This window comes from Hippoglossus hippoglossus, chromosome 11 (genome assembly GCF_009819705.1).
Source record: "Hippoglossus hippoglossus isolate fHipHip1 chromosome 11, fHipHip1.pri, whole genome shotgun sequence".
Classification (NCBI taxonomy): domain Eukaryota; kingdom Metazoa; phylum Chordata; class Actinopteri; order Pleuronectiformes; family Pleuronectidae; genus Hippoglossus; species Hippoglossus hippoglossus.
This window is the reverse complement of record NC_047161.1, coordinates 21,844,985-21,871,145: the sequence shown is the minus strand read 5'-3', so window position 1 is coordinate 21,871,145 and position 26,161 is coordinate 21,844,985. Positions and strand designations below refer to the sequence as shown.

The 26,161-nt window shown below is 39.2% G+C and overlaps 1 protein-coding gene across 5 annotated transcripts in view; it reads left to right on the top strand.

Annotated features, from left to right (window-relative positions):
- The first annotated feature begins 545 nt into the window (after positions 1-545).
- The window catches only part of si:dkey-240h12.4 (death-associated protein kinase 2), a 51,983-nt gene continuing 26,367 nt past the window's right edge, over positions 546-26,161 (top strand). The window contains exons 1-4 of one of the 5 annotated variants that reach the window (XM_034601206.1): positions 551-831; positions 3,393-3,428; positions 7,212-7,316; positions 15,946-16,096. In XM_034601206.1, coding sequence (XP_034457097.1) covers positions 16,035-16,096 — 62 coding nt within the window. In that variant the 5' untranslated portion in view covers positions 551-831; positions 3,393-3,428; positions 7,212-7,316; positions 15,946-16,034. Of the gene's footprint in view, positions 836-3,392; positions 3,429-7,211; positions 7,317-15,945; positions 16,097-26,161 lie in introns of all 5 variants that reach the window. The other 4 variants (XM_034601210.1, XM_034601208.1, XM_034601205.1 and 1 more) reach the window with 4 other exon arrangements.

The following is a 26,161-nucleotide window of genomic DNA, read 5'->3' as shown; positions in this document are numbered from 1 at the left end:
TTTTGTAGTTTCTCCGTTTGTTATTCTGAGCTGCAGTGATAGACTAAGAGTACAGCATAGAAGCTGTCAGGAATTCTGTTGGAACATTTGCTCAATTCATAGTTGTGACGTATTTATTCAGTGTACTAAACTATTTAGCTTATAGGTAGGTTCCTAATTGAGTAAAAGGAACTGTAACTAGTTCAGTGGCCACCATAATAAGAGCTATTCTAATTATCTAAATGATAATTTGAGGCGTTTAAATGTTTTCTATCTTATCTCCTTTAGCATATAAACACCAGACCATCTTTTTTGAAAGGAAAGGAGAAAATGCCGTCTCACAGTTCATTGTAACATTTAAAGTAATGCAACATTGTAGCTGCACCTGGGGAGATTCCTTTAAATACATAAAAACAGGGCAGCTGTTTAATTCTTGTGAGATGGTCCTGAACTGAAATCCTCCCATTTGTATTTCCGTAGTCAAACCAGCCGCCCCTAAATTACTTGATCTGTCCACGCAGGAGTCGTGTTGAATAACACGCACATTTAACACTTGATAGCCTGCTGGAAGTTGATTGGTATGAAAGGGACAACATTTAAAAAAAAATCTAAAGTCATGTTTCGATGTCTCTTGGAAGTGCCACGAACGCCTCTACAGGTTGCTAAACTCGTATTTACGGTAAATCGGAAGTGACATCAATCTGTCTATGTGGGTGTTTTCCGCATTTCTGAGTCGAAGTGAGTTCCTCCAGCAGCCTGTACACCTCTGGACGTTTTCCCGGAGCAGAACCGGTTCACGTCTTTTGGCAAGACGGTAGTTTATGCGGACATCTGTCAGTTTCGGAGCAACGTGTGAGTATGTCCCATTCCACATGCGACAAGTTGATGCGACAACTGTGTGTGTTTGTTTCGATGGACATTGTGCAAACAATATGTGTCGCTGTTTCCGTATTTATATTTTATGAAATACTGGAATTTGCAAGCCTTCAACCTGCACTGTGTCACTGTGTTACACTGATGTCACATAGCGCTGTGTACTACTTGTAGTGTCAAATGTGGAACAGATGATGCGAATCTAAAATACATTTAAACAGATTTTTTTTATCTGAGATTATTCATATTTATGACTGAAACTAGTAGTACGCTAAGGTGCCACATGGTGATCGTGGTGGGAATTTTTCCATAAAATTATTTTGTGTTCTGGTCTAAAGGAACTGAGTCCAGTATTACACAGACTGACCAATGGAATCGAACCATCTTTGAACAAACACACTGTATAATATTTATCTTTCTATGTAAAGCCTATTTTCATGATTTTAATATATATTTTATATATAACTTCATAGATTGAGGATATCGCATTTGTCTCTGAATTTAAACAATGATGAGGAGAATTTTTTGGCCTCCACCTCAGTGCATTTTCTTTTATTAATGAAATCACTGCTGTGGCCACCAAACAATCTGTCATTCTTCACCTCCACCTCACTAACAAACACCTCAATGTCGGTATCAGAGAGTTGTGTTTCTTCTCTTCATCACTTGATGCCATGATTCACCATGGAAACCCATTGGTCAGCAGGAAAATCTAATATTCATGAGGTGCTTTACAATGAACATACATTGTTGAATGTGGGCGTGTAGAGGGCGGACTTTAAGGCAATTCCACTTAGGCACGTTTCAAGGTGGAGTGTGATTTATAAAGGGAACATTGCCTGCAGGTGTGCGTGCCCACGGTTTTATAAATCGGAATATTTTTTTGCGTATGCCATTTTTGGCATTTGTGCGTACGTAAACTTATGACTACTACACACTGTTTTATAAATGAGCCCCCCGGTCTTCTTCTCTCATGGAGTGAGCTCGAGAAGGTCATCCATGCTTTTGTTTCATTACCCTATTCATTAATCAGGGTTGAGCCATAAAAGTATCTCACACCTTGAGCTGGTTCAAAATGTTTATTAGTCTGTTTTACAATAGATTTTACTGATCACCTAAAAAGAACTTCATGGTTCAGCCCCTAGACACAGCTCAACTATTAACAATCCCCTATGAATCAGAGCAAAGCCTCATATCCTCTGACAGGGCTCTGCTGGCTCTTCCTGAGTCTAGGCAAAAGAGTAATGGTGACCAGGATTTTCCAGTCAAGGTTCTGAGGATCTGGGGCATCATTTATAAAACAATGCTTAGGATTCATACTAAAAGTGTACATGCGCACAAAAGCCAAAAATGGCGTAGGCAAAAAATAAATTAAGATTTATAAAACGGTGTGCACGCACGCCTGAATGCAATGTTCGGTTTATAAATCACAGTCCACCAGGAAAGGTTCGTACGTGGATCTGCCTCATATTCCACCCTCTACACACCAACATTCAATCATAAGTGGTAAATGCAAGGCTCCTCATGAATATTCAATTATCCTGCTGACCAATTGGATTCCATGGTGACTCATGGCATCAAGCGATGAAAAGAAGAAGAGTAACTTTCTGACACTGACATCGAGGGCTTTGTTAGTGAAGTGGAGGTGAAGAGCGGTTTTGTGGGACAGCGGTGGTGTCATTAACTCACGAAAATACACTGATACACTGCTGCTGCTGATAATACAGTGAGTATGATGGGAAAAAAAAATTATTATTCAAAGGTGGAGGCAAAAAAATGTATCGCTTAACACTGTCAAAATGTTCTATCGTCTGTTCGTATTTTTATAATACAAAACTGCAGGATTATTAAATTCAGCGACAACTGTAATGTATGGAATGCCGTTTGAGTCCAAATTAAATAAATAGGTAAATAAATAGATAAATTAATTAATTAAGTTGGCTATGAAATAAAGCCCTGAAATAGAAATATATGCGATATATATATATAGCATAATATAAATATATAACTGAATCCATTTACTTAAATAAATAAATACAACTACTTATTTCAAAATAATGTTTTCGAAAGATGACATTTAATTATTTCATGGGACTTTTATTTCATAATGCCACATTTAATTATTTCATGGGACTTTTATTTCATAATGCCACATTTAATTATTTAATGGGACTTTTATTTTATAATGCCACATTTATTTCACTGCTCTATTTATTTCCAATCTCCTATGCAAATGAGGGGGCCGTGGTTATCTGCAGACCAAAGCAACTGCACCAGATTATAGGCAGATACCTTGTGGGGCACCTGGATTCGTGATATCAGAAGATGATGCGAAAAAAACAAGCTGTAGTGCAGATAAGATGGAAGATATTAATGGCGTCAGAGACCACATGCTGGCCTTAGCTGTTCAAACTGATCAACTCGGCTTGTCAGGGGACACCATTTTGGCACGCACTGAAGATTTTGTAGAAGTACTTGGGCGAATAAGTGCTCTACAGAACAACACGAAAAATCGCTAATCTGTTTGATGTGTCACCCAGCACAATTCAGAGGAGATCGGCTGAAGAAGGCCTAAGGTAAGTCACTTAAACGAATATAAAGTCAGTTTTGATTTGTAATGAAGTTCAACACGTGTTTCCTGATACACGCCAAGGTACAGCCATTCTGTAACCCTAACCCCCCACAGGGGTAGTTTTCATGTTTGGTAACTGTTTCACCTAACCAATGTTAACTGTAGCCTTGATGATAAACATGTCAATAAGCAGCCCCAGTGGCAAAGTTAAGCCAGCCAGTGTATATAGGATTCAATGCTCTTCTGATTTTACCAGCTATAAATTATGAGACAGTCTCCTAAAAAGTGCAGTGTCTTTTTTAATGTCATTTTACCTGTATACATCCAGGGATTTGGGAATTTTTGCTTATCTTGTCTGGGGAGTGTTAATCAAGTAATAGAAAATGTTCATCAAAGTTAACCTTAACATTACATGAAGACAGATTGTAGGATCATCAATTTTTCTAATGATATGGATCGGGTAATGACACATGCTCCCCAGTCTTTACTTTTATACTGTATCAGTTCACAATACATAGTATATACTACTCTAGTAATACCATCCATCTAATTATGTTTTCTTCCGTTATTATTTCATTTTGTATGTGGATCTTCTTTGTCAATCAGGGCATCGATTAAGGGCATCAATGCGGCGAGTTGATCCAGAAGCACTATTGATGCGAAGATTAACCATCCAGACTGCAAGACGTCGTCAGTACAATGTTCCTGCACCAAATAGTTTATGGCATATAGATGGTAATCACAGACTGATCAGGTCGGTTTTTCCTGCTGCTTTTTCTACTAGCATTGTAATCTAGTAGGCCACTGCTTTCAAACTCCTGTCCTCAAGGGCTTTGTTACAAGCCTGCACCACATCACCAGAAATTACTAAGTAGTTACCTTATGTGACAAAACATAAGTGACAGTGCGATTGCTTTGAGACCAATGTTGAAGGCTCACATGTAAGGACTATATTAGCAACCACCTCAGTTGTTTATTGAGTTGGATTAATTTTTAGGTAAAAGGTCAGATTGTGTTTTTTATGGACATTGATATGACATTTTTGTACTGTGTCCCACATTTGATTTGACATTTTCATTATGGAACCATCTTTACAGGCCAGTTTCTGCCAGACTGCACTGGTACGTACAAATATACAGACAGGTGACAAATTAAAGGAAAAAACAACAAAGTGTCTTAGTGAGGTCAACACGTGCCACCAAAACAGCTTCCTTGCTGCATTGATTTCTCTCAAATTGTACTGGAGGATGGAGCACAATTCTTCCAAAAGATATTCCCTCATTTGGTGTTTTGATAATGATAGTGGAGAGCACTGCCTAACACGTCGGTCCAAAATCTCAAAGGTGTCTTATAGGGTTGAAATCAGTCGACTGGGAAGCACATTTGATAACATAATTTTCATACTCATCAACCCATTCAATGACCCCTCATGCCCTATGGATGGGGATATGTTCATACTAGCCTCCTGAGACCCTGTATCCTCATATGAGCACATGCTTCACATGCACATTGCTGCACCTCATACTTCATTCTACTTAACTTAGACCTGTTGTCCTCGGTCACTTTTACTACCACTAGGTGGTGCTACCCCTTAGCCCTTCCCCTTCGTTTTGCACGTTCTATACCCCTCCAAACGAAGATTTTTCAGACTCTCACTTCAACCCTAGGGGTACCCAGAATGCTTTGCGAATCACCAGCAAGCTGGGAGAGACCCTCAAATGTAGTATTTTCTCCATTAATAAGGATTTTAAAATTACGATAATGGTTGGAATATCTTAGTTTAATATAATTTCAATGTATTACGGTCTTTTTTTCCACAACAACCTTAAAAAAAAGATCGCGAGCGCGCTAGCGTTAGCTTACTAGCATTAGCATGCTAGCGATCTTTTTATGCATGATAAGCCCGTATTTCCGCATCCACTCCTGATGACGTGTCGGGTTTTCGCGACGACTACTGACGATGTAACGGCTTCTTGAAGGGCTGTCCCAATTCGTAGGGGACGATTTCAAGGACTACCCCTGTGACTCCGTTTCAAGGGGCAAGATAACCCTCGAAAACAAGGGGTGAAATGGGATTGGGCCTAAGTGTGAAAACAAGATGGCTACAAAAATAACTTTCATAGTTATGGATTATGAAAATTCATAGTAACACATTGGACAGATGTTGCATTATTTGCAATTTTGTTTATATGCAGCCATTTGAACAGTTATTATTGTGTCGTGCTTTCAAATTGAACACAACAGTTTATGCAGCCTTTCACACAGGCCAGAAGTTATTACAGACTGTCCTTACAGCCCAGGGATATTGATGAGATGTTGCAATACTTGTTTTGCACAGCCATGTTCAGGCATTAAAATAAACAATTTTATCCATTGTTATAAACTGGTGATTTTGTTGTGTTATACAGAAAAATAATCCTACTGTCCTCATATGAGGACATCATTTTTTACAAAAACTGCTTCCTGTTTAAAGACAATGCTTAGTTTTCATACTCAATAGGTCCAAAACAAAAGCTTGGGTCTCAGGAGGCTAGAGGAGATCACTCCCATCAGGATAGAAATGTTTCATTATAAGATAAAGGTGATCTGTCAGAACAACTTTGTATTGATTTCCAGTGACCTTTACTCTAAGTGTTCAAATGGACCCAAACCATTCCAGCAGAATGCCCCCACAGCACAACAGAGTCGCTGGATTGTGTCACTGGATCGAGGATTCCGTTTTTTCCATTACTTTGTCACCCTGTCTGAACATCCTACATCATACATCATATGATACTTTAAAATGAACTCTATGCTGTGATAGTCAGTAGTGTCCAGTCTTATCTGCAAAGGGCTGATGTGGGTGCAGGCTTGAGTTTCAACCAAGCAGTGATGCATGGCCTTGTAACTAATTGGCACACTGGAATCCGGTATGTCTCTGCTTGGTTGAAATGTACCCACACTGGCCCTACGTATGGATATCCCTGATGTATGTGAACAAATTTGTGTAAGCTTTTGCATACTAAATTACTCATCAGCATTTTCAAAGGTGTGAACACAAGCCAGAATATCTTTCAATTCCAACCAGGACCATGAAATTAACAGCCTGCAGTTTGAAATCACATTTTGAATTGGCTTATAGATCAACATGTGAGTGAATATTAATTTTATGATTATGGCTGCTCAATAATAACCTGACATGTCAGCTGGCTTGTTACACAGAACCACCTGGGAAGTTGTCCTTGGAAACTGTTTGGAAAAAGCAGGCTAAATCATCTGTCTGTCACCGTCTATCACAAGCTAACTTCAACCAATAAAATCTTCTCATTGTTGTCACGATAGACCATCGTCACACCTTAAACACTCCCATAGCTGCCAATAGTTCCTCACAGGACGCGGATTGGTTCGAACCACTGTTGTTCGGCCACAAGCTCATTGCTTGAAGTCTGGCAAGATAGATTGTTGTATGATCTTGTGATCTCATGAATTTTGCTAGAATCTAGCTACTATGCATAGTAAGCACAATAAGGATAAAATAGGCAATTTAATGCAAGATACTGCAATGGCAACAGGTTGTGTAATATTGCAGGATATGTTGCCATTATAATATCTAACATTATTCCACAACTTGACTTAACCATACCTCTCCAACCCTACCCCAAACGTAGATCAACGAACAAGATGTCCCTCTATCAGCTGTGATTTGGACTTGGAGCCCCCATTCAAATATTAATTTATAATATAGGTAAAATTCAGTTGGATTTCCATCTTCACAGAAATGTAAATTTTCTCTTCTCTTATTTTACAGATCTGACAAGGGGGGTGAGAATGTGATGGTTGCTCATTTCATGGTGCAAACAAGAGGGGAGAACAGAAACTCTCATATTACCGGAAGGAGTGTTCATAACCAGAGGTAGGGAGAACAAAAAGGGCTATTCCATGTAAACCCCCCCCCAAAAATTGTTAAGTTCCCAACCACAATTCTTTTTATTTTGTTCATTTATTGGGATTTTGTCAGGCAGTACCCACTGGAAATACATATACATACTGTGTTTGGAGGGTTACTTTTGAAATGTGTTTGTCATGTAACACTGTGAATGAATGTGGCATTTAAACCGTAGTGCTAACTAATCTCCATCCTTGTGTCGTGTGTGGATAGGTAGACTACACTGCGTGCATAGTCTATTATAGTGCAGATACACGTATGCACTTTGTATTGAATAAGAGACGGATGGGAAAATAGCAATGCCTTTTAAATTTCAGAGTGAATAGAAAGTAATCCTTTTAAGTAATCTATTGATTTGAAGAATGTAACTGTATTCTGAACACCACCAATTTAAATTGTAACTATTACAAAATACAGTCACTCATATTTTAAATTCTAAGCACGTATTCTAAATACAGATATTCCATTACTCCCCAAAAACTTGTGTGGGGATATGTGCAGTCTCAAGCCAATAGGTGGTTTGATCTGGCAAAAACTGTCCTATAAAGATTGCTTTTACATTTAAAGGATACATTTTTAGGTGAAAGGTGAGATTGTATGTTGTATAGGCATTGATATGAAATTTGTTTACTTGTGTACCAGATTTGATTTGACCTTTTTTATTCTGGAACCATCTTTACAGGCCAGTTTCCATCTATGGCCTTGAAACTTCACAGATACCCACAAAACTTTGTTATCCAGTAAGAGAACAAAGATCTATCACAATGTGTTTCATCCCATTTTTGAGGGTCTGCATCTGACACAAATCTAAAAGATGAAGATAGTACAGCATTTCCAAGTAGCTTTAATAAACCCCTAAACTCGATCTATAATTCAGGCAAATATGACAATTTTGATTCCCTTTTTTAAAAAGTGGTAGTAATTCAATATGATTTTGATGAAATAGTATTAGATATTTCTGTGCCATATTAAGCCTTTCAACAGGAACAAATTAGAACTAACTGTCCAGACTTATATGATATAGTGAAGACTTTGAGGGAATTTTTGCAGAACATTATGATGTCAGTGTGAAGTTGACTTTTGACCTTTTGAATATAAACAGTTATCATTTTATTCTATTAGACATCTGTGTGAAATGTTGTCATTATTAGTGAATTCATTCTTGAGTTATGGCCAAAAGGGTGTTTTGTGCAGTCACAGTGATCACCAAAGTCTTGTCAGTTCATCCTTGAGTCCAAGTCGATGTTTGTGTCAAATTTAAAGATATTCCCCCAGGGTGTTTCTGAGATATCGCGTTCAGGAGAATAGGACGGATGTGAGGTCACAGTTCCTCATAAATTTAATTGGCCGTCTCTATCTAAAATCCAGCTCACACTTTTCTTATTAGTGTCTTCACACTCCTCTTGTCTCAGCTATCTCCACTTATGTGTCGATTTAGAAATTACTTTCAAGGATGTAGAACAACTTTTCCATCTTGCCAACTTAAAAATAATGTGAACTGCCAAAAATACAACATATTGTTTAGTCTGTATTTCATTGTATCTTTACAGAATTGAGTGCCTTTGGAGAGATGTCTATGAAAATGTTCTAGATCTCTACTACAATATATTCATCCAGTTGAAGGCAGAAGGAGAACCCAATCCTGACCACGAGATTGACCTGTATGCACTACACAGATGCTTCATGCCACATATTCATTGTAGTCTTCAGTGTTTCAAGGAGGCATGGAACCATCACGGACTAAGGACTGCAAGCCACCATTCACCTTTGCAGTTGTGGTTGCTAAACCACAAAGAGGGACAAGATTTCTCACAAGTAAAAACATTTCTTAGATGATGTAATGTTATCCACTGGCACAGCTGTTAATGCTTAATGATTTACCCACAGCAAAATGGTTTGCATTCTGGACAGCTGTATTTCTTCTTTATTTCAGGTTAGTGAGGATTATGGTGTGGACTAGGAAGGACCGCATACTCCCTGTGCATCAAATGTCAGTGTTCCTGAGATCCAGCTACCACACTCGAGTGAGTGAACAAGACCTTGCGGCCTTACCAAACCCCGATGTTCTATTCGCTCAAGCATTGGCAGTTTACCTTGAAACTGTTCAGACCCTCAAAGTTATGTTCAACCCTTAACCTTAGGTCGGACATACAAAACTTAAGGAATAACTCAAGACCAATTCTGGAGTGACTCAATACTAGCTGCATCCGCTATCAGGGTTTAGAATGTGTCTTTAAGGGGTGACTATGCAAAACATTAACCATGATCAGTCTGTGTATAGTAAAGGCAATGAGTCTTTACCTTACCTTATTTGAAAGAAATATATGCATTTTTCTGTTATTTCGGCTCATTAGGTAAACGAATATGTCTTATGCTTGAATTATTGAAACCCCAACTAAGAAAGCTGATAAAAAATCATTTTAGTACAGCATTGGTTCTGAAATTATATACATGCATCCCTGTAATTAATTGTTAAAAATAAACAGAAGTACTGTCAAAGTTGTACATTGCTTATTTATTGGTTCCTAATACAGTTTGTGTACATTAAAACATTTGTAATACGCTGGCCCAAACATAAATTGGACAACAGTGGGCCAAAACATGCAGAGAAAATTGGGCAATCTATAGAACTGAACTACACCCAAGAAATAAAACCCTAAATGGTCTGTGAGGACACACCACCATAAACGAGACCAAAGCCTGTCTAAGTGGAGTTGAGGCAGGCCATAATGTCAGACACAAAAGCATCATAGTTATCATAGTGTGAAGGAAGACAGAGTGTCTCAAAACACTGGAAGACTTTGGGAAGTAGTTACTGACCACTTTGACAGTGAGTTCCCTTGGAAGGAGTTCCCATCCGGTCCAGGAGTTTCATTTATAAAACAGTGCGTGGGATTCATACTAAAAATGTACGTGCGCACAAAACCCGGAAATGGCGTACGCAAAAGAAAATTCTGATTTATAAAACCAATGCGCAAGAACACCTGAACGCAACGTCCACTTTATAAATCACAGTCCACCTGGAAACGTTCATACGTGGATCTGCCTCATACTCCGCCCTCTACACGACCCCTTTCAACCATAAATGATCAATGCAAAGCACGTCATGAATATTAAATGATGCTGCTGACCAATGGGTTTCCACGGTGAGTCATGACAGAGTCACGGCATCAAGCGATGAGAAGAGGAAGCGAAACTTTCTGACACTGACATCGAGGTGTTTGTTAGTGAGGTGGAGGTGAAGAGCGATTTTGGGACAGCAGTGATGTCACTAATAAAGGAAATACACTGATACTCTGCTGCTGATAATACAGTGAGTGAGAGTGAAGACGCTAGAAAGAACAGAGCCTGAAATTAAAAAAGATCCAATTCAAAGGTGGAGGCAAAAAAAACACACTCTCAGAAATTGAGGGAACTTGTTGTATTGGCTGTTTGTATTTTAATCATCCAAAACTGCAGGATTATTAAATTCAGAGACAGCTGTGATGTCCTCAATCTATAGAATTTAACAGAATTAGCATTATATGCTTGTGTTTGTACTGGGATGGTTCGGTTCCGTCGGTTGATCTGTGTGATACTGGACTCAGTTAAGCACGAAGATCACAGATCAATAGAATCTATATCAACTGATCAGTCATCGCTGAACCCTCGCTTTCTCGTCATCCTTCCATTCACGTGCATCCAACATGCAGAATCACGCACCAGTGTCATGGCAGTATTTATTTATTTAGAGCAACCGGACCGATTACCTCACATCAGTGGATCCTAACCTCCACTCTGGGATATTATTTGGAAAGTGAATAGTTTTTTTTTCATTTCTTGTGAGTGATCTCCAGTGCGCTCTATGCGCCTGATGGCACAGTCGCGTTATATTATTAAAAACTGTTAATGACTCGGCTCTGTAACTCCGCTGTTTAATGGAATCTGAATGTAATTTGCTGTAAGTTGTTTTATATATTTATCAATTTAAAGGTTTGTATAGAACAGATATGTCGCGCGAGCACAACGAAAGCTGTTGGTTTTAATGATGAACTGGATCAATAATCTGTTTTCCACCACACTTAGCTATTTTCCAGTACAATGCTTTACTTACTTTTATATTTGATTATGATCAAATTGATGCATGACATTTTTTAACATCATGCGTCCCAACTTTCAGTAAAATATCAATTTGTTTCTATTATTTGAAAAATAATCACACAATGTCCGGGCAATCCTCAATTTGGATTGTAGTGGTGTCTGGCAACCCCCCAAACAGGACATGGATAATGGCAGGACTTAGGCCAACTAAGCGTGGCCCATTGTGCAGAAATGAATGTCCCATGATCCTTCCTAAATCACCACCCGAAAAAGCAGCAAAAAATTTAAATAATAATAATAATAAAGTATTAATTTAATGATTTTAATGATCAAAGAAAACATACAGATAGCTAAGAAGTGATTAAGGGCATGTGTCCACTGAGCACTACTGTATATATGAGAACGGATTATATACCAAGCAATTACACAAACACGTAATGGCCTATTTTGTGAAATAATTCTGAGTCTAAAAGGAAAAACGCTTAAGAGGTAAAAAATTTTGATTTTCACACAAGATCAAAGATGTTGACATTTCTACGGTGGCTGAGAGCTCAACGCAATGCAACTTAAGAAGACGCATGCAAATAGACAAAACACTAGCAAATTAAGAAAACATCTTCATCAATTTGACAACACGTTCACTGCAAAAAACAACAACTCACAACACCAGCAAATAAAGAAACACGCTGCAAGCACCCCAAATGACATCGGACATGTTTCAAGGGACCTTAAAGAATGACGGATCAGTTGGGACATGCTTGTTGTTTAATGCTTTGTGTGCTTTTTAAGTTATAGGAGTCTGCTACTCGACAGTGCTGTTAGAAATTAGCTGAAATGTAAGTTGTTTTGTTTTATCTTAACATCCTGGTCGCATTATTCCTTATTTAGCCTTTTGCTTAATATTAGTGTGTCCCAGCCAAGTCCGTCAGTGTTTAAGGCATCATATAGAATAGTAAAACACTGACAGGGATTTTACTGAACAGCGACTTATTTTACTTTGATACTGTAAGTACATTTCGCTGCTTTAACTTAATTAGTTTTTTTTTTATTTAAACCTGTAGTGGAGTATTTTCAGTGTGGTATTAGTTCTTTTACTTAAGTCAAAGATCTGAGTACTTCCACCACTGCTGACTGACTTCACTTTGTAAGCAAAGAAATCTGTCTCCCTTCTATTTGCTTACATTTGGGTATAAAGTAACATTAATTCCTTGTAGTTTATCTTTGGTGTGTCGGTCGTGACATGGGCAGTTGCAGCTTATCACGCAGCACTAACGTCTGACCCTATTTTAATTATTATGTTATTATGCACAATTTTAAACCTTACTCAATTCAAACTGGCTGAGTAGCTATGCAGCAACAGAACTCACTAAGTCTTGGGATGCTGTCAACATTGCGCAAGTTGACGTGATGCTACCACAACCACTTAGTGATTAGGACATCACGGCATCACGCTGTCACAGAATGTTTCATCAAATTTTGTCATCCACACGAACAATGTAGTGCCATCTATAATGAATAATCACGAACGTTAAAATAATGGTGTTAACGGGCAGTCAGTTTACTAGCTACATTTACCTGGAGAACACAAACTTTTGATTATCGGTAGCTAACTAACGTAATTTAGCCTACCTTGGACAGGGGTTCTTGGGCTTTGGGTGCCCACTTCGGCAGCTGTAGGGGGTGGCTTCCGCGTCGCGATCCCATCGAGGCGGTTTGCAGCCTCTCTAAATAATTCTGAGATGCTCTTCTCTGAGTCATTGCTCCTTGAACCCCTGGATGAGAAGTTGTATTGCATTACTGCCACCTTCAGGTGTTATTCTCCCTCCCATTCAGTCTTGACTCAGTGCTGTTCTGGTGCAGTTGCTTTGGTCTGCAGATAACCACACCCCCCGAATTTGAAAACGAGATTGGAAATAAATAGAGCAGTGAAATAAATGTGGCATTATGAAATAAAAGTCCCATGAAATAATTAAATGTGGCATTATGTAATAAAAGTACCGTGAAATAAAAACATGTCGTCTTTTGAAAAACATCATTTTGAAATAAGTAATTGTATTTATTTATTTAAGTAAATGGATTCAGTTATATATTTATATTATGCTATATTTATATATTTCTTGCCATATATTTTTATTTCAGGGTTTATTTCATAGCCATATTTCTTTATTTACTTACCTATTTATTTATTTCGTTATTTAATTTTTTACTCAAACGGCATTCCATAGTAATGTCCCCAATCTAGAATTTAACAGAATTATTTTAATTATTAAAAGAGGCTCTACATAGAAAGGTAAATATTATTAGTGTTAATCATACCACACACAGACCTGTTGGCTAATAAACCGGAGTGGTAAGTACTTGTGTTTCTACAGGGATGGTTTGGTTCCGTCGGGTCGATCTTGTGGTGGGAATTTGCATTTAATCCCCTGGTGAGGAATTGAACAATTACAGTGAATGATTAAATCAACGCTCAACCGAGTTTCAAGGCATTCAATACTGGTGGGGAAGCAAAATTACACAGAGTATATTGAAAACAAACAAAGTTACAGTGTGTCTATTTGGCCAAATAGGGACAGAGTTCTTAAAGCTACGGCAGGCTCAAGAATTTGACAAATGTCTCTTATGATGAGCTGGCTTTTATACACAAAGTCAGGAACACACAGCTGTCCTCAGCCACGTCCCCATCAATCCATGATCACGCGTCCTGCTGCATGTTGGAAGAGGTGGTCATTGAACTCTCTTTCTTAAGTGTAAAGACTCTGCGTATTTGATCAAACAGTTCACCGGTTCATAGAACACAAACATTTCTTGATATTACACTTAAGCAAACATTCCTAGTAGAGCATAATGCTGATTCAGGCTATTTTCACTGAACTCACTGAGCATATTCAGGTCAAACAGTTGGATCTAAAATGTTCCTTTACAGATCTGTATAATACTGGAATCAGTTCAGCACAAAGATCCAAGATCACACATCTATAGAATCTATATAAGTTAATGAGTCAGTCATCATCATCATCATGGGACAAAAAATATATGTGATCACTGAACACTCGTTTTCTCCTCATCCTTCCATTGGCGTGGATTCATCAAGCAGCATTACGCACGTCAGCGCAGTATTTAGATATTTAGATATTTAGAGCAATAGGACCGATTACTTCACCCATCAGTGGGATCCTAACCTCCACTCTGGGATATTATTTCGATATAGAAGTTTGAAAATGAATAGTTTTTCTTTATTTTTGTGAGTGATCTCCAGTGCGCTCTGTGCTCCTGATGCCACAGTAACATTTACTGCAGTGATTTAACACACAATCGTCCTTGATGATACACCCACAGTGTTAGAAGATAATATTAAAAACTATTAATGACTTGGCTCTATAACTCTGCTGTATCTCTGGTATCTGAACGTAATTTGCTGTAGGTTCTTTTATATCTTTTTTAGTTGAATGTTCTTATGAAACAGTATCACGCGAGCACAAGTAACGCTGCTGGTTTTAATGTGAATGAGGAAGTGGATCAATAATCTGGCTTTAGTTCACCTCCTCACGTCAGCATCGTCATTTTCAAGTCTCCAAAATGTTTGTACGCACATACGAATTAAAATTATGTGAAAATACGGGACTATCATGCAAAAAAAAGATCACTAGCATGCTAGCGCGGTCGCAACCTTTTGTTTTAAGATTGTTGTGAAAAAAGTGACCATAATACATTTACAACATATTAAACCAAGATATTACAATCATTATCACAATTTTAAATCCTTACTAATGGAGAAAATACTACCTTTGTGGGTCTCTCTCCCAGCTTGCCAGTGATTCGCAAGGCATTCTGGGTACCCCTCCTTTTGGAGGGGTATAAAGCCATACCCCTCCGTCCCAACAGGTATTGGGACACCCTACCCCTACACGTGAAGGCGCAAAATGAAGGGGTAGGGCCAAGGGGTAGGGCCAAGGGGTGAAATGGGTTTTGGTCTTAACTCCGGTGCAGTTCAGCTGTGGACCGCGAGCAATGTTTATCTGTCGAATATGTCACAAACATAAACATATCCTTCCTGCACCCATTTCTAAATAAAAGCACTGCAGTGTTTCTGTTGACTGAATCCATTCATTTGTTTTACACAAGGCTTTGATTGTAATTGCAAGACCAGAAGATGCATGGCTTCATACTGTAATGTCCTGGCGTTGTCGAGTACATAATCCGACTTGGAGCTGCTCTCTTAAACAAAGCCTCCACCCCAAACTTTAGCTATATACACACAATACATGAGGGAAAAAGGGGAAGGTCTGGCAGCTATATTTTTAAACACTTTTAAATGCAAGCTTCACAGTCTAAGTACCTTTTGAATATCAAGCTTTTGGATTGGAAAGTCAAAATCCAGTCTTTTTTATCTCTATTTATCTAATATCTATTTATCTATCTAATAACATTTGTTTAATTATGTTATATGTTTAATATGTTTAATTAAAAAACTAAATTTTGCTATGATATACCCACTCTGTCATCTGTTACTTAGGTACGGAGTTCTGAGGATCATAAACAACTTAATGTTGGTTAGGCCAGGAGTGAACTACCAAAGGACCAGGGGGATCAAATCCAGTCAACATGGCAGTCTTCAAGCCTGAAAATGTGGAAGACTTCTATGAGATTGGGGACGTTCTGGGAAGGTATGGATATGAGTGTTTTAATTCAAATGAATTCAATTTTATCTGTATAGTACCAAATTATAATATACATTGAAGGAATTCTATTATATCTGGCTCAAACATTCATTTGGACTCAAGCATGACACAAATAAAATTTGGTGGTCCAAGGTCAAGGTCGGTGTGACTTCACAAAGCAAATGTTTTGCCTTGTGAATACGATATCTCCGAAACGCATTGAGGGAATCCTTTTACATTTGGCACACACACTTGAACTTGGATTTAATTTTGGTAGCCAAATGTTAAAGGTCAAGGTCATGGAGGAACTTCCGGCTTGCGATTCAAGATGGCGGAATAAACCGAAAACTCTCCCGGTCAGCTAAACAAAAGAACCTGACCTGATTTCTACTGAAACCCAAGGCACATTAATCTGTGCAGGAGACTTCAACACAGTTTTAAATAACAAATGGGACACATCAAATAAAAAAAGGAAATTATCTCTCCAGACAAAGATGTTGAAAAAGGGACTAGATGATATGTGGTTGTTGGATGTTTGAAGGGATGTACACCCATTTGACAAATGTTATTCTTTTTACTCTGCTCCTCATTCTGAATAATCGAGAATAGACTACTTTTTTATGTTTCAAAATGATAGACACAGGATCCTGAACTGTTATATTGGAACTAGGGATATTTCTGATCACTCACCAATCTCTTTGATATTACACCTGGACAGCAGACCCCAAAAAACTGTTTGGAGGCTTAATACAAGTTTGCTTACTAATAAAATAGTTGTACAACAAGTTAAATCTGAAATTAAGACTTTCCTCGAACTCAATGACAATGGGGAAGTGAACCCCAATATACTATGGGATACCTTGAAAGCTGTTGTCAGGGGTAAACTAATATCTCTTAGCACAGCAATAAAGAAAACATAGGAAAACAGACTTAAAGGGCTTGAAAATAATCTAAAGGAGTTGGAAAAACAACATGCTAAGAATCAGAACCCTCATGTGATAAAGGACATGAAAAACATTAGAAACCAGATCTTGGACATCTATAAAGAAGAATTAGAGAAAAAATACGAATTTCTAAAACAGTCATATTATGATATAGGCCCTAAAGCCACAAAGCTATTACATTACATTTCATTTAGCTGACGCTTTTATCCAAAGCAACTTACAATAAGTGCATTAAACCATGAGTGTACAAACCCAGGACAAAAATAATCAAGAAAGTACAATTTCTTCAAGAAACCAAACTACAAAGGGCTACAAGTAAGTGTCCTTTAAGTGCCACAAAATTTTTTGTTTAAACTTTTTATTTAAGGTATGGTCGGAAGAGATGTGTTTTTAGTTTGTGGCGGAAGATGTATAGACTTTCTGCTGTCCTGATGTCATTGGGGAGCTCATTCCACCATTTAGGAGCCAGGACAGCAAACAGTCATGATTTTGTTGAGTGTTTAGCTCGCAGTGAGGGAGCAACAAGCCGGTTGGCAGATGCAGAGCGGAGTGAACGGGCTGGGGTGTAAGGTTTGACCATGTCCTGGATGTAGACTGGACCCGATCCATTCGCAGCACGGTATGCAAGTACTAATGTTTTGAAACGGATGCGGGCAGCCACTGGTAACCAGTGAAGGGAGCGGAGGAGCGGAGTAGTGTGAGTGAATTTAGGTAGGTTAAAGACTAGTCGAGCTGCTGCATTCTGGATGAGATGCAGAGGTCGGATGGCCCTAGCAGGTAGACCAGCCAGGAGGGAGTTACAATAGTCTAGGCGTGAGATAACAAGGGCCTGGACCAGAACCTGTGCCGTCTTCTGAGTGAGAAGGGGATGTATTCTCCTGATGTTGTGCAGCATGTATCTACAGGAATGTGTTATTGCAGTAATGTTGGCAGTAAGGGAGAGTTGACTGTCGAGTGTCACACCCAGGTTCCTAGCAGTCTGAGTGGGGGTTAACACAGAGTTGTCAAAGGTAATAGTCAGGTCGTGGATGGGAGAGTCTTTCCCTGGAAGGAAAAGTTGTTCAGTTTTGTCAAGGTTAATTTTCAGGTGGTGTGCGGACATCCACTGAGAGATGTCAGTCAGACAGGCAGAGATTCGTGCTGCTACCTGTTTTTCAGATTGGGGAAAAGAGAGTTGTTGGGTGTCATCAGCATAGCTATGGTAGGAAAAGCCATGTGAGTGAATGACAGAGCCAAGGGAGTTGGTGTACAGAGAGAAGAGGAGGGGACCCAGGACGGAACCTTGAGGGACCCCAGTAGTGAGAGGACAAGGTTCAGACACAGATCCTCTCCAAGTTACCCGGTAAGTGCGGTCGTTGAGGTAGGATGAGAGCAGGGAGAGAGCAGAGCCTGAGACACCCAGGTCCTGAAGGGAGGAAATAAGGATCTGGTGGTTCACTGTGTCAAATGCAGCAGAGAGGTCTAGAAAGATAAGGACAGAGGAGAGAGAGGCTGCTCTAGTAGTGTGAAGTTGCTCAGAGACAGCAAGGAGGGCCGTCTCAGTTGAGTGGCCTGCCTTGAAACCAGACTGGTGAGGATCAAGAAGGTTATTGTGGTGGAGATAGGAGGAGAGTTGATTAAAGATAGCTCGCTCGAGAGTTTTGGAAAGAAAGGGAAGAAGAGAGATGGGTCTGTAGTTGTTTACTTCAGATGGGTTGAGGGTGGGTTTCAGGAGAGGGTTTACTCTTGCCTCCTTCAGAGAGTTAGGGAAACAGCCAGTTGACAGGGAAGTGTTGATAAGATGGGTGAGAAAAGGAAGAAGGTCAGGAGCAATAGACTGGAAAATGTGAGATGGGATGGGGTCAAGGGGGCAGGTGGTTGGGCGGGCAGAGGTTACCAAGGTAAGAACTTGATTGGGAGACAGGGGGGTGAAAGAGGAAAGAGAAGGGAACTTTGCTATTAGCAAAGAAAATAAGGAAGAAACAGATCACACAATCTGTATACAAAATATTAGACCCTAAAACGAGACAGGTATATAGTAATCTAGATGAAATTGACACTGCATTTCAAAGCTTTTACAAGACTCTCTACTCACAACCAAAACAATAAAGTAAAGAAAATATAAAAACATTTCTCCCTAGACCTTGCCTCGATCGGAGAATGCCAGATTTAAGATATTGACATCACAGATAACTAATAAAGGACTGGAGATTGCACTGAACAGATTAAAACATAATAAGACACCAGGAAGTGATGGTCTACCAGCGGAATGGTATAAAATCTTTAGGGAGGAGCTGACCCCAGTACTCTTAAACTCCTTTAACTGGACACGTGAGAAACTGTCAGTTCCACCTTTGTGGAATGAAGCAATCATTTCAGTCATCCACAAAGAAGGCAAGAACAAAATGTTATGTAACTCCTATAGACCAATCTCAATTTATATCAAGATCAAGATCTATTATGTCTGGGAGACTAGACTCCTTTTCTCCTGAACTAATTGATAATGACCAAACTGGCTTTGTTCAAGGACGCCAAACACAGGACAATATTAGACAATCTTTACATATACTACAAAACATCAGAAAGATGAAAATGAACGCGGTTTTGGACAGTCTTGATGCTGAAAAAGCTTTTGACTGTGTGAGTTGGGACTATTTGTTTTTGGTCTTTGCCGATTTGGTTTTTCTGAACAAGCAATTAATAGCAACAAATCCTTATATTCTGCCCCTACAACAAGAATAAAGATAAATGGGCGTCTCACCGACCGCATTCAATTTGAAAGATCTACTCGCCAGGGCTTCCCCCTAACACCAACACTCTTTGCTCTTTACATAGAGCCATTGGCACAAGCAATCGAGAGCACAAGAAAGTTCAGGGAATTATGGTCTGTAATAGGGGGAAAAAAATCGTTGTATGCTGATGACATCTAGCTGTATATCAGCAATCGAGATATCTCCCTTCCTCCCCTTTTAGATCTCCTTGACACATTCGGCACATACTGTGGATATAAACTTAATATGCAAAAAACACAAATATTAACATTAATTTAGAACCCATTATCTGAGTTTAAATAAAAAAACTGACTGGTATCAAAACACAATAAATATCTGGGGGTTTGTCTCACACGTTCTCCTGGAGATTTATATAAGAAAAACTATGAAGCAGTAAATAAGAAAATTTAAGAGGATCTTCATATTTGGTCAGCATTCCTACTTTTAGTAAATGGTTTTGTATTTATATAGCGCTTTTCTAGTCTTGATGACCACTCAAAGCTCTTTACAGTACAGTTTTTTACATTCACCCATTCACACACACATACAGTGCATCTATTAGCAGCACTTTGTTGTTCTATGAGGGGTAATTCGGGGTTCAGCATCTTGCCCAAGGACACTTCGGCATGCAGATGGGGAAGACTGGGGATCGAACTGCCGACCTTCAGGTCCACGACCACTCTACCCCTCAGCCACAGCCGCCCATGCAAGAATTGATATGATTAAAGTGTCAATCTTACCTAGATTACTATATTTGTTTATGTTCCTACCAATTACTGTCCCAACAAGTCAAATTCATGAATTGGACAAGCAGATTTCACGATTTATTTTGAAAGGAAAGAAACCAAGGATTAAATATAGTACACTAACCATTAGTACGAGGGAGGTGATATGTCGCTTCCTAATCTTAAGGACTACTACTACTCAGCCCAATTAAGAACTGTTGTTCTTTGGTGTGATAAAGGATATGAGGTGAAATGGAAGGAGATAGAAGTAGAATGTAAAGGTATCCCAGTACAAGCAATGATTGGAGATTATAAATTTATGAAAATTAATCAAGACCACTTAAACACTCTCACCTCGTTTACCTTACATACTTGGTTTGAAATTATTAAACAATTAAATCTGTGGACACAGTTTAAAATAATTACAAGGGTTGCATATGACACAGAATTTAAACCAAATCGCACAGACTCTAGATTGAAATACACAAAAACACACCATTACAGTTATGTGTGTTGTTTTTAAAAAAAAGGAATAAAAAAGTGTTAAAAAAGGTTCAAGGTCATGGTGGCCTGAAGTATGTTCTTGAACATGCTATCTTGAGATCAGCTCGGGGAATGTCTTCAATTTTCAAACATTCACTTACACTCAAAGATGAACTGATCAGATTTTGGTGCCTGAAAGTCAAAGGTCAAGATCATAGTGACCTTACGTTTCTGTGAATGTGATATATCAGGACTGCCCGTTGGGAATTTCATTACATCTGGCAAAATTCACTTTATGACTCATGGATGACCTGAATTGATGGTCAAAGTTCACACTGACCTCTCAAACCCATGTTTTGCCATGTGAATGGAATATCCCAGGAACATCTGAAGGGAATTTGGCACACATGTTCACTTGGACTCCCTGATTAACTGATTGGATTTCGGTTGTCAAAGGTCATGGTGGCCTCACCCTGAATGTGATATCTCATTACCAACTTTTGAAGTTTTATCAGTTGTCATTTGGACTCAAAGATGAAGTGAGACAAATCACTAAAAGGCTTTCACCAGTACATCACATGTTCTACTCGCCTGGGGAAGACAATGGACAAATGCTATGGCTCAGTCCCGGATGCATAAAAGTCTGCTGCTCTTCATCCTCTACGCTGATGAATGCAGATCCACACAGACCAACTGTCACCTGGTTAAATATGCCGACGACACAGTTGTCTTGTCTCCGCTCTCAGGCCCCTCACAGCACCATGGACCAGTTCTGCAGGAGTTTGAGAGGTGTGTCAGCTCTTGCTTGGAACTGAACGTCAGCAAAACAGGCAGAGGGAGTTGAGTTGTGCTCTCCCTTTCCATAGGTTTTCTATCTATGCACATGGAAGGGCAGAGAGGTTTGCCTGGTATGGGGTCTTTTAGTTGCTGCTCTCCTTGTCTCACTTTCCATGAAGGCTCATGGAAGGGTAGGGATATGTGCTCTACCTACCTTAGGCTTTCCCTATATGCAACTGGAAGAACAGGTAGGTCCTAGAACAGAGCCATGCCACCAAATATGAGTTTAATTCAATTAAATTAAATAGTATGCTTTATTAATTAGGATTTTTTTTTAGATACTTTTGACAAAAGTGGTCCTGACTGAACATTCTTTTAAAGTACTTCACAATGAATTTACACATGTGAAGCTCAGGGAAATGTAATGATTCCAGTGTAAATAACAGAGGGATAAAATCTTTCATCAAACAACAACTTACCCTGTTAAACACTTTATTTTATTAATTTCTCCCTTATCACATCACACTGCTCACTGTGGAAAACAATGTGGTCCATGTTGACCAGACTAGTGTTAACATTCACATTATCACCACACATTCAGACTTTTATAAATGCCAGTTTATATGTGTGCATCCACTTCTGTCTCCAGATGTGCATTCTGAATGTGTTCTTGTTGCCAGAAGAGCAGCAGGCCTTGTAACACCCATACAGCATCAGCTATACAGGAACTGTATTGTCATTATCCTCCTGCATTGCCTAAACACTAAGGGCCTGATGTTCTAAGATCCCAAATAAAGACTGCTAAATTGCGTGTGTGTAGTGGACAGATATGATAGACAGAGTTCACCAAAGACTGTTGATGTGGTTTACACTGTATTTGATTTGCACTAGTTGATTCGCACTATTACTCACTCCTGTAAGGAGCTGTGGGGTTACCATGGCAACAAGGGAGGGGTTAAAAGCGGATGTTTTGATGACACCCAGAAGTTTTCTTTAACCTGAAAAGTTTGTAAATAAACGCATCGAGAGGTGCAGCAAACGAGAAATATCCCGACTATTCCATCCTATCGACTCCTGCATTATAACAGATTGCGGGATCATCCATCCCTGTATGCCCAAATCAAGCTAAAAAATTAAACTAGCTAATGTATGCTGGCATAAAATCTCCATCAGAGGAGTTCACAGAGAGAGGAGAAATCTTTGTTTACTTTCAGCTTCTGACCAGTTCCTAAGGAGCGGCTGACATGCTTACACACACACTTCCCTCCCCCCCATATTTCATCTCTAGGGCATTATGCCATTTCAGATTGTGGGAAAACCCGGATTTCTTCATCTGATGAAAAAGGCAGCACCACAATACAAATATCCAGCAAGAAGCTACTTTTCCACAAAAGAAATCCCAAGGATGTACAGGGAGGTGAGAGCCAGTGTGGAGAAAAAGCTGGAAGAAGGTAAATGGTTTTGTGCAACAACAGATCTGTGGACCAGCAGTGATTGTGGTTGAGAACCCTATATAAGCTTTAGTGTTCACTATGTAACCTCTGATTAGCAACTGAAATATCACTGCATTGAGACGCTGTATTTCCCAGATGACCACACAGCAGAGAATATTGCTGAAATGGTGGAAAACATGCTCCACGCCTGGAAGATCAAGACAGAATGTCTCTCAGGAATTAGAACTGACAATGCCAAAAACATGAAGAAGGCCTTTGGAAATTTCCCTTGTGTTTGGTTTTCTTGTTTTGGCCACAATTTAAAGCAAGCAATTTCAAAAGTCCTCAAAGTCCAGAGGGTGGAATCTGCTGTGAGAGCATGCCACCACATGGTCAAGGGATTTTCTCGAAGCTGGAAGAAGAAATGAGAATTGAAGAGGAAACAGGCAGACAACATCGCTGAGCATGCACTGATTCATGATGTGGTCACATCTCTAAATTCTTGGAGCAGCAGCTGGCCGTATGTGCAGTGCAAGCAGGAGACAGAAACACATGGCATCTCATGCCCAGAGAAAATTATATCAGTGTCCTGGAAGATGTAAACCAGCTCCTGAGCTGTCTCCATGAGTTCACTGATGTCCTGGCCTCTGAGAAACGAGTCACACTGTCCTCCCAGAAGCCAGGCATGGAGCACATCAACAGTTAAATACACAGAGATCCAGCAGGAGACAGCACTCTCACCAAACAGATGAAGCAGATAATAAGAGAAGACCTGTTACAGCTAAGGTACACAGAGGGAAGGAAAAGGGTGCTTAACATCTCCTCTTTTGTGGATCCTCGATTTAAGGGAAACTTTGCTGAGAATCTTGATGACACAGTGAAGGCATGCATGGATGAAGTTGTGACACTTGCACTAGAAGACCCTTCACACACAGAACAGCCTCAAGCAGCCACCACACAAGGTGATGACAATAGAGAAGGAGAGGGGAGCAGCAGCACCCTTTCCATCACCAAGAAGAAAGGCAAAAGTCTATCTGGATTGTTGCAGCAAATCAACAATGCAAGACAGAACAGAGCAGCAACAGCAAATCCATCTCCATCGCCACAAGAAAGTGTAGATTCTGAGGTGAAACTGTACTTGTCCTTGCCTGCAATCAGTGCTGACACTGACCCACTGGCTTGGTGGAAGGAACATGTGGAAGAAATGCCACTCCTTTCAAAATATGCCAGCAAGTTCATGTGCATCCCAGCTACAAGTGTGCCTTCTGAGGGGGGTGTTCAGTTCGAGTGGCCACATCTCATCCCCTCGGAGGTCAAGACTGAGCACTAAATATCTGAACATGCTCACTTTTCTGCACCAAACCATTGACTGAAAAGATATGGACTGGGAATCGTTCTGTTATATAGTTCAACAGTCTTGATGCAGAAAAATAGGTCCTGCCGCCTGTGACCCATTTCATTCAATACATATATATATATATATATAATCTTTAATTATATTTTCAAAAGGTAGATACTGTGTTTTAGTTTGGTTTCAAAAGGCAGATACAGTGAATGCTAAAATGTATATGTTTAAAAAGTTCAATGTAAAAGGGTAGGCTTACCTGTTATAATGTTGTGTGCGAAATACAATAAAACATTTAATAAAAAAATGCTTGTAGTTTTCCATTTTCCTATAGTATCGATAATCGTGAATATCGAAAAAACGCAATATTTACTCTAACAATAATCGTGACATCAAAATCACATATCGTGACATAACTAGTATTTAAATGAGTGTTTTGCGTGTGTTACTGGTTTCCGCCATGGAGCATTATGGAGAGCAGAGTGACCGCAAGCGCAATGTGAAATTTAATGCCATGGAATTTGAGGTGTTAGTGTAAGAGGCAAATAAACACGTTGTTGAGCTAAAGCAAAGAAATATTAATATAACTCAAGGAAACACGATATGGGAGAGTATCTGCAAGAAAGTAAATGCTGTGGGTAAAACAAAAAGAACAACTGATGAAATTAAGAGAAGATGTCAGGACATAAGAAGATCAACAAAAAAAAAAAAAACTCATAATAAAACCTCGGCAAATAAAACAGAGATGCCTCTGACCAATATTGAGCAGCAGGCGCAGTTCACTTTCTGAAAAAAACAGGTCTCTACGCCTTCTTCCATGCCGTCTCCTCCTCACCACAATAACTGCAGCCATCTGTGCGTAACGCTGTGCCAATTAGCACCTACCTTTCAAACATATTAAATATAGACGCAGTCACAACCACCGCAATTATTTTCAGGCTTTGTAAATCACAATGTGTGTTCTAAATTTAAGTATTTGCATCTACTCCTCCCAATATTTTGCGCACTCTGGTAGAAACGCCCGATATTGCATATTCATTAAGGCAAGCGTACTAGATGGAGAGCGTGTGTTATTCTGCACGCAATCCTCAGTGTGCATCGTTAGTATATCAGCTTGCATGTTTGTGGGTGAAATCCAGTTTGGCCACGTTTTTACACTCACAAACTTTTATTAGATCAGGCCCTAAGTGGTTTAGCTGAAAAATTATTCCTAGACTCTTCTCTTATATGGATGTGACCACATCTGCACAGTTTTAAAGCTGTGATTAAGCACTGATTATAGAGGCTAGAGCACAGTGCCAAACAATATAAAATGCACGAGTGGCCACAAATTTACAGACAGAGCGTGTAAGCTTGTTTATTGTATTGGCACAATCAATAATCTAAACATATTTGTCTTCTTTTATTCTTTTTTTCAGATGTTTACATTACAGATGAAATAATTATTTACAGTATGGGAATGTCTGATGTGATTATACATGTTAAGCCACATAGCATCAAAGCTTACTACATTTGGAAAAGATTTCCATTTTGTAGCAGGTGTAGAAACCGTCAGAGCTTCTGCAGGTTTACCCCAAGTAAAGAAAAGAAAACATTTTTGCAAATTGTCAAAAA